Source organism: Pleurodeles waltl, chromosome 9 (genome assembly GCF_031143425.1).
Source record: "Pleurodeles waltl isolate 20211129_DDA chromosome 9, aPleWal1.hap1.20221129, whole genome shotgun sequence".
In the NCBI taxonomy this organism is placed as follows: Eukaryota; Metazoa; Chordata; class Amphibia; order Caudata; family Salamandridae; genus Pleurodeles; species Pleurodeles waltl.
Genome location: NC_090448.1, coordinates 371,038,633 through 371,050,761, shown reverse-complemented (window position 1 = coordinate 371,050,761; position 12,129 = coordinate 371,038,633). Strand labels below are relative to the sequence as shown.

Sequence of the window (12,129 nt, the reverse complement as noted above, 5' to 3'; positions counted from 1 at the left end):
CCATCACCACATTGATGGAATGGTGCAAGCCTGTGCAAAGGGTAGGCTAGTGTTAGCCGGGTGGGGCTGGTGGTATGGAAGAAGGGGGTTTTGCACCAATAAATTACGTTAGGCAGGTTAGAGTAAAAAAAATGACTCTAACCAGCCTGGCGTCATTTTCTGAAGCAAAACCATCCATACCACATGATTCCTTTCTTAGAAAAGACAGGAGTCATGCTCACCACCCCAATGGCCAGCACAAGGGACCAGTGTCCCCTGGGCATGGCCATTGCACCTAGTGCCATGTAGGGGGCCTACATCAGGACTTACCTTTACTTACCCATACTTACCTGGGATGGGGTCCCCCATCCTCCGCTGTCCCTCTGGTGTGGGGGGGGGGGTGTTCCTGGGCCTGGGGAGGGCACCTGTGGGCTTATTCCATGGTGTTCCTGCATGGAAATAGCCCCACAGGTCCCCTAACGCCTGCCCTGATATAGGTGTTAAATAATGGTGCAAAGCAAGCTTTGCACTATAATTTGACCCATCCTCCCCCGTGCTTGATTTTAGCACAGGGGAATAAATATGGCACTAAGGCCATAGAGTAATTTTTTTGCACAGGAACGCCTACTTTGCATCTCATTGACGCAACTTAGGTTTCCACGTCCAAAAAATGACTTTAACTCCATAACTTTGGTGCTAGAAGGGTCTAGAGCCAAAGTATAAATATCGAGATAGTTTTGCACCAATTTTGCATCAAAAAAATGATGCAAATTCGGCCCAAAACAAGTATATATGTGCCCCTGAATCTCTCGCCAACTAAATCACAATTAGATCTTGGTTTTCCAGGTGTAATGACATTATAATAAAAACTCTCATTTGAAAAACAAAAACTCAAATCATTTATAACTGACCCTTCAGTCTTCCAAAACCTTCTGCACTTCACCTTGATACACCCTCGCATTCAGGATTCTTAAAAGCTATAGCTGCCAATGCAAAGATACTCCTTCCAGACTGTCGTGCTTCTCTTAGAGTCTCTTATCTTTTGTGCACAATGAGCTCCTTGTTGGCTTCGGCACGTGCAGCTTTGGAAAAACAAGCTTTCACGTTGAAGATTAGACCACACAAAAAGAATGCTGCCTTCTCTCCTACCAAGCTAAAATGAACACAAATATACTTTCAGTTCAATGTGCTTTAAATGTTATAAAATGATTATAAAGAATAACATTTCTAAAATAATATACCATTAGCATTCTTGCAGATGAGGATTAAATGTGGCATACATGAAACATTAACTTAATTGTGCACTTTTACTGATAATTCTAGTGCACTATGTTTAACAACTTGTTTTATACATTACAAAAAAAAAATAACCACCCCTTCTTCTCCCGCTTTGAGAGGCATTATGGCACAGCCAGGTTATGTGTCATTAAAAAGGCCAAGGATGCGCCGTTTTTATAGAAATACAGCACATCCTCTACTTCCCAATATGATGTATAGTTTTCAGAGGTATCATAGAATGAAAGACAAAAGGGCCTAAATCTATGTAGTTTGCCGAGATTGGCATTGAGTTATTCTGGAACACACTGAGTCCGCATCACATCTGAATGGAGGGGTGGACCAATGTGGAGTTCTTTCATGCAAGTAATGGCCCTGCCATAGCGGGCTGTCAGAATTGATGCTGAGTGGTCTAGACAGTAGTCCAAGGGTCCAGGTCTCTTTGAGGCAGTGGTGGAGCTTCCACTATATTCTGGTTTATGATCAGTAGTAGTTGGATTTCCTGTGTTCCAGTGGGCACTCTTCAGAGCCCTCCTGACTACTGGTATGCCTGGCAAGATGTTTAATTAAGTGTCCTTGGTATTTCAGTAGAGGGGACCCGGGACCCTGTGAGTTGGGGTGACATAATGAACTTGACTTGTTGGGCCTGAATATCCACTTATGGACATAAAAGAAAACCAAGGTCACTGGTCAGAGACCACTTAGAATACATATGGTTTGAAAACAATACAAAGACATTTGAACACAAGTATCTAGGGGAAATAAATATTATTGTTTATGTATGTAATGTTATCTGTATTTACTCACCGATTCCATCCTGACCACTGACTCCATTTTGTGCTTAGCTTAGCTTCAAATGCTGTCACATCGGTGGTGCAGGTATTTTTCCATGCACAGCTTGTTAACGTGTTTTCGATTTTCTTACCAGGGAAGAGAGCATAACATGGGTATGCAATGCTGATATGGGTGTTCAAGGATAAGAATGTTTATAGCAGAGAAGAGTATGGCTCTGTCTTGGAAATACACCTATTGATCTGGCCAATGCTTTGCGTGTATTTACACGAAAGAAGGGAGGTTACCAGAACCTTCCTCTTAAGTTTGTTTGAGGTATATAAGGTGGGGAAACTTCACATTGAGGCAGAAGGAACTCATTTCTGAGGGTGGACACATTACTCAGGAAAATCAGAGGTCAATTGGGGAAAAGTTCTCCTGTCTCATCTGTCCAGGGCACCACTGCTTGACTTTGGCAAAGACAAGGATGAAGTTGGATTCGATCTCCATGGGGATGCATTTCCAATTCTTAATTATCTAGCTTTACTGTGTGCAAGCATAAATAAATATATATATTCACTGCATACATATTCATTGTTCATATATTGCATTTTTTCTGATTATTATTATTAAACTGCTATGATTGTCTTAGTAGCTGTGCATGTTTTGCTGCATTCGAGTTAAATGCTCATGTTAATATTTTTGTACACTTATGTTTGAACCCTGGGAAGTGCCTTAATAAATGCATTACTGAGACTATGAGTGCTGCATTCTTTGCATTCTTTAACCTCATTCCCTCTTAGTTTGAAGTAAAGCAGAACGGTGTAGTGCAAACCTAGGGGCATATTTATCAAAGGTTTGCACTGCCCTTGTGTAACACAAGATAACGCAAAGGCAAAGCCAGGCCTACATGAGACCTTGCATTGCACTGCTATGCTTGGTAAATCTGGAGTAACAAAAGGCAGTACAAGTCGCTGCCTTGCATTTCTCTGCCCCAAAGAGGCACCCATGGGTGGAGCATGGGTGTTCCCACACAGCCACCCATGGATTTTGATGCATTTCTAGATTTACCATGAGTTCTGCATCTAGGAATGCATCACAATTCTACGCCTTCCCAGGGGAGGTGTGATGAGGGGAAACGTTACTATTTCTCCTTGTTTTTCTTCTTTTTGCATGTGCTGCAGAATGCAGCACACGTAGACAGAGCAAAAAATGTCAAAGGATTGTTTTGTGCAGGAAGGTGTCGAGAGAGAAATTAGTTGATTTGAGTGCTATCTGTTAATTCAATAGAATAGGATTAATGGATAGAAGAGGGAAGACTCTAGAAAGTGTTATTTGAGAGATTGTAGTAGTAAGATGAGGTTTGGGATGAGTAAAAAGAGAGATGAAGGAGGAAAGAGCCTCTAGGAATGGATTAGGGAGATGATACTAGTAAAATGAGGTTTGGGATGAGTCAAAGAAGGAATACATGAGGGAAACATTTAGAAAGGGTTGTTTGGGAGATCGCAGTAATAAAATGAGATTTGGGTGATCCTCTGATAGATGAGGGAGGCAAGAATATAGAAAGGGTTATTTTGAAGTTCATAGTCGTAGAAAGAATCTTGGGATGAGTCAGAGCGTGGAGGTAGATGATATATTGAGAGAGGTATAGGGTGAGACATAGAGTAGTGCATTGGATTGAGTCAAATGTCTTTTTTTCTTCTACAGTAGGAGTAAAGTAATAAATATATAGATTCATAAGTAGACAGAAAGGGTATACACATATGAGGAAGTGAATATATTGAGATTTAAAGTAGTATTTTAGAAACACAGACTTTCAAGTGTTGCAGTACTTTAAGCTAATTTATTTGTGAATTTTAATAACTAATATATATATTTTAATTTGACATTTTTCTCAATATTTAAATAGTAAATAAGTTGCAGAAAAAATAGATATGATACTATTTACATACTGTGATATATAAAGAAATCAGAGACCCAAAAGCATCTTTTCAAATAACAAATGAAAACTATGCAGTGACCTATACACATGTTAAGCATAGCCTAATATACACATATATATTTAACCATAAGCAATATATACATTTCTTAAGCAGTCCTAAAGAGTATATTTTAGAACCATAATTATTATACATATTTGTACAAAGAAATTCACATATATAGATACAGAATATAATAAAAATGTAAAGGTTTATATACACAGGGATATGCTGTACCTTAGTGCTTGAGTATAGTGGTTATGAAGGAAAGAACAATCCTTGAGTTGTCTTCTGAAGATAAGATAGTTATCAATGGATCTTGTGTTTTGGGGTAATAGGTTCCAAGGTTTGGCTGCTTGGATGGAGAAGGATGTGCTATCCATGTTTTTTTTCTTGTATGGTGGGTTTTTGAGGCGAGGTGCCAATCTGAAGCAGAGTCGCACTTGTTAAATGTAGTTGGTGATTTTATTCCTGATGAAAAGTAGTCCTGTTCCATCTATTGCTTTGTTGGTGATACAAGGCTACTTGAAATTGAATCTTCTGGCAACCGGTAACCAATGTACTGCCCTCAAGGCAGGAGAGATGTGGCCTTGTGGCTTTACATGTAGGAATAGTCTAGCAGCAGAGTTCTGACTGTAAACATGTCTGTCTAAAATCAACAGTCCACCATATCATAACATAAATATACATTTAGACCACTCCTGATACAGGAAAGGAGTATAGCACTTCTGGAAAGCATATCTTAGTATCTTTAAAATTGGAAGCCAGGGTATACTTAGCCTTGCTGCAACTACAGATCATTAGCTTCTATGCGTCCCAGTAGTTTAATCTGTATACATAGGAATCAAGGATAGTGAGTGAATCACGTCGAGGAGGAACTAAGAAAGTAACAGTACAGTGAATAACTTGAACTCAAGAAAGTCACAAAATATTATTGCCAGATTCTTACAAAAGGCCGGTCAAGGCCCAAATTTGGAACAGTGGAGACACTGGAACAACTGTGACCTTTAAACTTATATATATATATTTATGGAAATACGAGTATTAAGCCAGTGGCCCAAATGGTTCTGTGTTTAGAGTGACCAGCGCAAGGCAAAAGAACATACCCCATGGGAAAAGAGAAAGAGGGGGTGAAAACGTGTGTTGCTCTCCAATTCAGGTATAATAGATTTCTGTCCCACCTATATATGAAAGGAATTTATTATGACAACAGTTAAAAATCTCAATATGAAACTGATATCAAATTTAAAATGTAAATAACGCTGATAAAATTCATATTAGGATTTTAGAGTATAACTTAAGTTTGTGTCAATAAAAAAGTTGCCATTATATTTTTTCCTCAGTGGTGCTAAATCCTCAATTAAAAGGACATGCCCAACATCAGAATAAAATAAAAATACTTTATGAAAATGATTGTGATGTCTTGGGTGAGATCTGCATGGTCAAGCAACATATTGGCCAACGCTCTCGTTAGATAGTGCTTTGTATGAGGCACCTTAGCCATTTAATTCTTTTCCTGATGTTACATACACTATAGATATGGCACGTTCCTGCCCTTTCACACAGTGCAGGTAGGTGTCTTGTGGCGTTACATTGCATGACAAAATGATAAATATGGCCCATACCTTGAAAGCAATAGTTTACTTGAAGCTGATGCTTTGTTACCGTGGGAGTGAGAAAAATGCCCAGAAAACGGATGTGATGTAGTTTGTTTTTTTAAGGTTCCTATGATGCCTTGCTGAGTGGTGTTTGCTCCGCTCATGTTTTTGCATTTTTGCTTTTTAGGTTCTGGAGTACATCATAATCTCATAATGCAGGCGAGACAGTGTCTGTGATTGCACTCAGTTGTTTACTTGAAGTAGGGTGAGGGCCTGCCTAATCATCATTAAGTGGAAATAGATAGCCTTAAAATGGATTTATATGCCAGCTGGATAACAGTTTTGAGTAGAGCAAGATGTATGTTTACCACTTACTGAGTGAGTAACAATCCACTTGAACGTTTATCTGTGAGTAAAGAGTTGTGTGTTTGCCACTAGAAGTAGGAGAAGAAAGATGCCAAAAAGAAATTAGGCAAATTGTTAATTCCTTTAGTCTACTTGCAGAGTAAAATTGTGTTTAAAAAACACACCACAATTTGCTCTGCATGCATTCGAGTGAAGGGGGCAAATTTCCTGCATAGGCACAGAAAACCGCTTGTGTTTGAACTGTCTGCATCGCCCAAGACACACAAATCAGTCAAGGAAGGTGTCTGCTTCTCTCAGCAATTCTGACTTCCTTTAATGCACAACCTTGAAAGGACACTAGGAAGAACCACCTAAAGCTGGTTCTACAGTTTGAGTCAATGAACCCACATTCCCTGTCCACAGTTGTATAGGAAATTCGGACCCAAACCACTTCACTTTGTTCCAGGTCTCTATGTCCAAGGAGAGGAGTGCTCTTTAGACTACACCGAGAACTGCTGTGCAACCAGGGCTGGTATCTTCCTGACAGCCATCGTTTTTAGCTTGGATTTCCTGCTGGTGGAGCCATTTTTCTGCCTAAAGAACCTAGAAGCCTGTCTGGCTGCAGAGAGAGGGAATGAGCCTGCCGTGCCCCCCAGAAGACACTGGCCAGGAGGGAGTGACTGTGGGATGCCCAGAAAGAAGCAGACTGACTGAGAGCGATAATGGAGGACCCTGGTGACGGTGCCCTCCCTCTCAAGGGTTTTGTTCTGGTTCTTGATAGGAACTGCAGCACCACAATTTTGTGGTTGCCGAAGGCCCAATCAGGGCTGCAGTTGCATGACTATTGCCAGCTCTTTTGAGTCTGCAGTTACCAAATTGCTGACGGCCCAATTGTGACTGAAGCTACTGAATTGCTGACAGCCCAGTTAGGGCTTCAATTACAGATTGGCTGTTAGGCCAGTTCCCCAACCAAACTGCTGATGGCCCATTTGGGTCTGCAGTTATTGAGTCTGTAACATCCAAGTTGGGAATGCAACTGCTGAATTTTTGATGGCCAGTTGGGGCAACAACTGCCAAAATTCAGAGGGCTCAACCTTGGATGTGGACTTCATTTAAGGAATTGAGTAGGACCCCCTCCTGCACCAGCCTATTGTTTGATTTGGACTAAATCCATTCAGGACTGCGATCGCCAAGCTATGAACAGCTCTGGTTGCAGCAGGGACTGCCACCATCCAGGCAACACAGAGACCTGCAGGCTCTTCATGGCTGCTCCCAAGTGGGAGAAAACACCTATCAAAAATAAGGCAGCTACCACAAGACTTGTAAGACTCTTCTATCCATAAAGTGGTAATAACAACAAACAGAGTACATCCTACGAACTGTGGGTGGTAGAGACCTCACCTAAGCTATTTCCATGCAATTCCTAGATGCCATGAGGTCACTCAGTACCTGAAGTTAGACCTGGGAAGGGACAGTCCAGGAGTGGGAAGTATGTAGCATCCACAGAGATAGCACCTAGAGACACTAATCACATAATATGTATCAAGAAAGGCACGAACACACAATATTAAAGTGAGTTTGGGACTAAAGAACCCTATATTAAACTGAAGTGTACAATTACTACAGGAGTAATCTTTTACATCCTCTAACATGCCTTTGGGAATCATCCCTGAAATGTCCAAATCTCTATTAGCAAAGTTGAAAAAGGCAACCCTCTATTAACAAAAGTTTAAAAAGGCACCGTTCATTCATATTGTTTGTGAATATCACCATTTTAGATGTTTTGCAGCCAATCCAAAAAAACATGTAGTAGTTTACATAGGGAACCGATTTGCATGCTCCAAATGCTTTTGTGAATAACCCCTTTTGTGTTTTTGATGAGATAGCAGAATATGATGATTCCAGAGACAGGATGAGATCATTACACAAATAATGGCAACATTGTGCTAGGGTATCCTCTGATAAAAGATATTGTATCAAGAGTGTGACTGCCTCACAAAGTTGTGCAACTGAGTTTAATTTGTTTGAGGCAAAGGCTGAATGTAAATTTACCACTTCAAATAGTAGATCTGGCCCAGCCTCTTCAAACATGGGTGATGACAGGCAACAAAGCTGCATGTATCCAAAGACATGGACGAATCACAATTTCAGTCACTAACTCTTGATTTTACTCTACAAAGCCATAGGACTGGGGCAGTGGTTGCAAGAGACCCATGTAGCAGTTTGCGATTAGATGGCCTAGCTCAGCCACAAAAGATAGTCTAAGTGAGCTCTAATTAGTTTGTAATCTAACAATGGATCAAAGTTAATGCCACTGTTACAGCTCTCCCAATGTGATGTGATTGAACATGTACCTTCTTATTAAGCCAATAGGATGGTGTCTGAAAAGAGTTTACTCAAAGCATTCCCGTTCGGTCTCCTTTGTCTACAGGCATCATTAGCAGCAATGGAGCAGAATGGCAGGCACGGCGCAGGTTCACCATCACTACACTGCGAAATTTTGGGATGGGAAAGAGATCCATGGACGAGAGGGTCCAGTTGGAGGCCCACAAGCTTATCCAGGTCATAAAAGACACAGATGGTAACTTTTCATTTGGCTTTAAGAACTCATTAACTACTAGAGGAACAGTAAGCTTGGACAAAAATTGCAAGTATAGTAGTAATATCAAGAACTAATACTAATGGCCATTCTACATGCCCACCCAAGTGTTTGCTTCTTAGAGTTTTTTTTGCGGTCGTCAACAGATTAAACAAAGCAGTAAAGGGGATTTGTTCACAGCTGGGTTGAGTTGAGGAGAGAACACTATAGGCAAGACTAAATTTATAGATGATAACTCTAAGAAAGGGCAATGCAGACAATACTTTGTAAAATTTAACCACACATGACATGGAAGTTGAAGAGTGAGGAAACTAATAGTACTGTAACAAATGATCTCTATAAGAGTAAGGTGATAATAGCACTCCTGTAAAAAAAAAAAACAGAATAAAATACCTCATTACGATAAGGCCAGAATTTGCAACATGATGCTTATGGTCCCGAATTTTCGAGTCTGGCTGGTATTCCTGCACCAAAGTTCCAGTATTCACAAGTTTTCTTGCTGAAATAGGAATAACTACATTTTTCAAAGGTACCACATCTTTTTCCTCATGGGTTTTCTAATTCCAGTGCGCAGGTGGAAAATGTTTGCCATACCAACAGTAAAAACAGGGCTGGTGTCTCGTGGTCCAGAAATAATGGGTCAGGAGTTTGCAGACCTCATAATTCTGGGCCCAAGGGAAACTTGGAATTGCGGGTTGTGTTATTTCAACCAGAATTATTGCACCATGTGAAATTCTGCTACTGGTCATGCGAGCCTGGGCAGCAGATGAAGTAATTTTCCCTAAGAACCAGGAGAATGGCTTTAGTTGACCCTGTAATGATTTGACTGTCTCCCAGAAACCAGGATGGATACTATAACAAATGATCCCTGTGGTATTTGCATGAGGCAAGGCATGACCTCAATAAGCTAGATGGGACCTCTCAAAAATTACTCTTAAGAGCTCAGTTTGTGAGTTCTTGTATAAAGGGGATTGGTTTCAGATTCAGAGATGATGGCAAAAGAATCCTAATAAGAGTGACAAAATATAGTGGATCGAGGTGTTGAAGTGGAAAGTGAGGATATAAAGGAATTACTGGTAACATTTCTTAGGACATCTATGTCCATTGTGGGGGCAGTACAAAATTCTACAGGCAAGAGGCAATATTAATAAAAAGGTTTTGTCAAAGGAGAGGGAAGACCAGAGAAAATATAGTAAAATCCCTTTTTGGGAATCCAGTTCCAGGGGCTAGACACAGTGTTGAAGGCTTTCCGATGTAGATTGATGTTTCAGTGCACTGAACTCTATTCAGCTAAAAGACTGAGATACACCACAATTCAAGCTTCCAACTCTTAAATGAGAAGATCAGGGATCAACATATTTCCTTGGGGGACAAGAGCAATTCTGTGAATTTTTGTTTGAGCACCTTGATAAATTCAGATTTACGGCCTGATTTAGAGTTTGGCAGATGGCCCACAATCTGGCAAGGTGAGGACGCCATCATCTCTGCCACCCTGCCCACACTACTGTCCATCATATTTATAGATGTCTGCCGGCCAAGTGGAGATCTCTATGCCTTCAGACAAACTGCTACCACAGCTGAAGTCTCAGCAAACATTTTTGTTTTTTAAAAACAAACTTCCAAAGCAGGAGTTTGTTTTTAAAAAAAACCTAAATACTAATAACCCTACTCGTGAAGAATTTTCTCCCAGGGTGTTAAGGTCACTTTTATATTTTTTTCTGTTCAGAGCCACCAGGCTTTTCCTGGTCGTCCAAGCAGAAAACTACTACATCATATCATCCACTCTAAATAACGCGGATGGTGAGATGTACTTACAATAATGGTCTCAACTCCATTGCACAGTTATTGTAGTGTATACTCCAGCAGAGAAAACAGTGGCACTACCATCAAAGACATGATGGCCTTCCCGACTCTAAATACAGCCGGTGGCCAGTTAGTTTGGTGGACAGTGTAGATCGCTACAGAACCCTGCCTGGCAAGCTCTAAAACAGGCCGCTAGTTTAGAAAATCTTAGCACAGACATGAATTTTGCACTTATTTCTTTTCATGTATTTCCAGGGGGGATGACTTGCTCTAGAAGTGGTGTTCACAATTTTTTAGGTCAAGCGCACAAGTGCTCTGATGTGTGGTAATCTATCTGTGGGCTTTTAACTAGCCCACCACAAACCCATTACTATCACTCATTTATGGGCTTTCCTTTCAAAAATCCTTTGTTGTTATTGGTAAATGCTTTATGTTTGTCCCTCCTTGAGGCAGTTTTGTACCCGCCTTGGCCATCCACCCTATTACATGGATAATTGCATGGCGGACATAGTGCTTTGAATCAGCTTGCTTATATCAGCTATTTTACTTTTAATTTTCAATTTATGTGTCAAGAAAAGTTGAGTTAGGAAATTGCAATGCCAATAGCTCTAACTCAAGCAAACGCGAGACCCACTGCATTGCAAATGCTTGTTTTTCTTACTGTTACCTATTTTCCCCTAACAGGAAAAGCCTTCAATCCGATGAAACAACTCCAAAGTTCAGTGGCCAATGTAATCTTCTTGGTTGTGTTTGGGGAACGCTTTGATTATAAGGATCAGGATTTACTGCAGCTCTTGCACATAGTTGATCAACATATGCTATTTCTCCGCTCTTCTGTTGGGCAGGTATGGAAAACTTCTGCACTTATGGGGGTGGAAGAGTACGTTATTGATGAGCAGTTGGAAAGATTCTAATTTTCAATGGCGTTATCTTTTTTTTAAAATCTGGTTCTTAACTGATGCCTATGAATTAAACACCCGTATTGCAGCGGAAATCCCATGATTTACTTTTTGGTAACATATGGGGATAATATTTCTGGGAATCCACGAAAGATCCACTTGCCTGGTGATAGATTCCTATTGAGTGATCTGCCCTGGACTGAAAGAAAATTGCTGGGCAATCTCCAGTTTTTGAGGGCACTCAAAGTACCCTTTGAGGTGAAACCTTTCATTTTGCAGGGCAAACGGAACCGATGTCTGTACAGGTCTTTAAAAATGGCTGGTCTCCCTCTGGAGAAGAGTGCTGTTAACTTTGTAAATAATATAAGATCATTTTACTGTTTTGTGTCCTCCCACTCACTTGTCACTTATGGCCCTCACTCTCATAACCTGATATATTTTGACATTCATCAGTATGTTCTGTTCAACTGTGGAATAATCGTAATTAAGGGGGTCATTATGAACACAGCGGGATTCTATGTTTAGACCGCCAGCCCCCTGGAGACTCCGCCGGCCGTATAAACAACATTCCACTGGGTCGGCGGGCGGAAACAGTGTTTCCGCCAGCTGGCCTAGCGGAATGCTGGGCCAGACATTGCCGACGGCTTGTCGTCAATGCTGCAGTGCGGCGGGTGCAGCAGCACCCGTCGCGCAAACCACTGCCCGTAAATCGGGCAGTGACCTGCGTGACAGGGCTGTGCATGGGGGCCCCTGCACTGCCCATGCCAAGTGACTGGGAAGTGCAGGGGCCCCCAGGGGGGCACCAGAGCACCCCTTCTGCCAGCCTTTTCCTGGCGGGTGAAACCACCAGGGAATGGCTGGCGGAACATGAGTTCTTTATC

General features: G+C 41.2%; 1 protein-coding gene across 1 annotated transcript in view; it reads left to right on the top strand.

Moving 5' to 3' along the window:
- LOC138259315 (cytochrome P450 2B19-like) overlaps positions 1-12,129 on the top strand; it is a 473,070-nt gene that overhangs the window by 142,858 nt on the left and 318,083 nt on the right. Inside the window, exons 4-5 of the mRNA XM_069206945.1 lie at positions 8,379-8,528; positions 11,034-11,194. Of these exons, the coding sequence (XP_069063046.1) occupies positions 8,379-8,528; positions 11,034-11,194 (311 nt within the window). The remainder of the gene's footprint in view (positions 1-8,378; positions 8,529-11,033; positions 11,195-12,129) is intronic.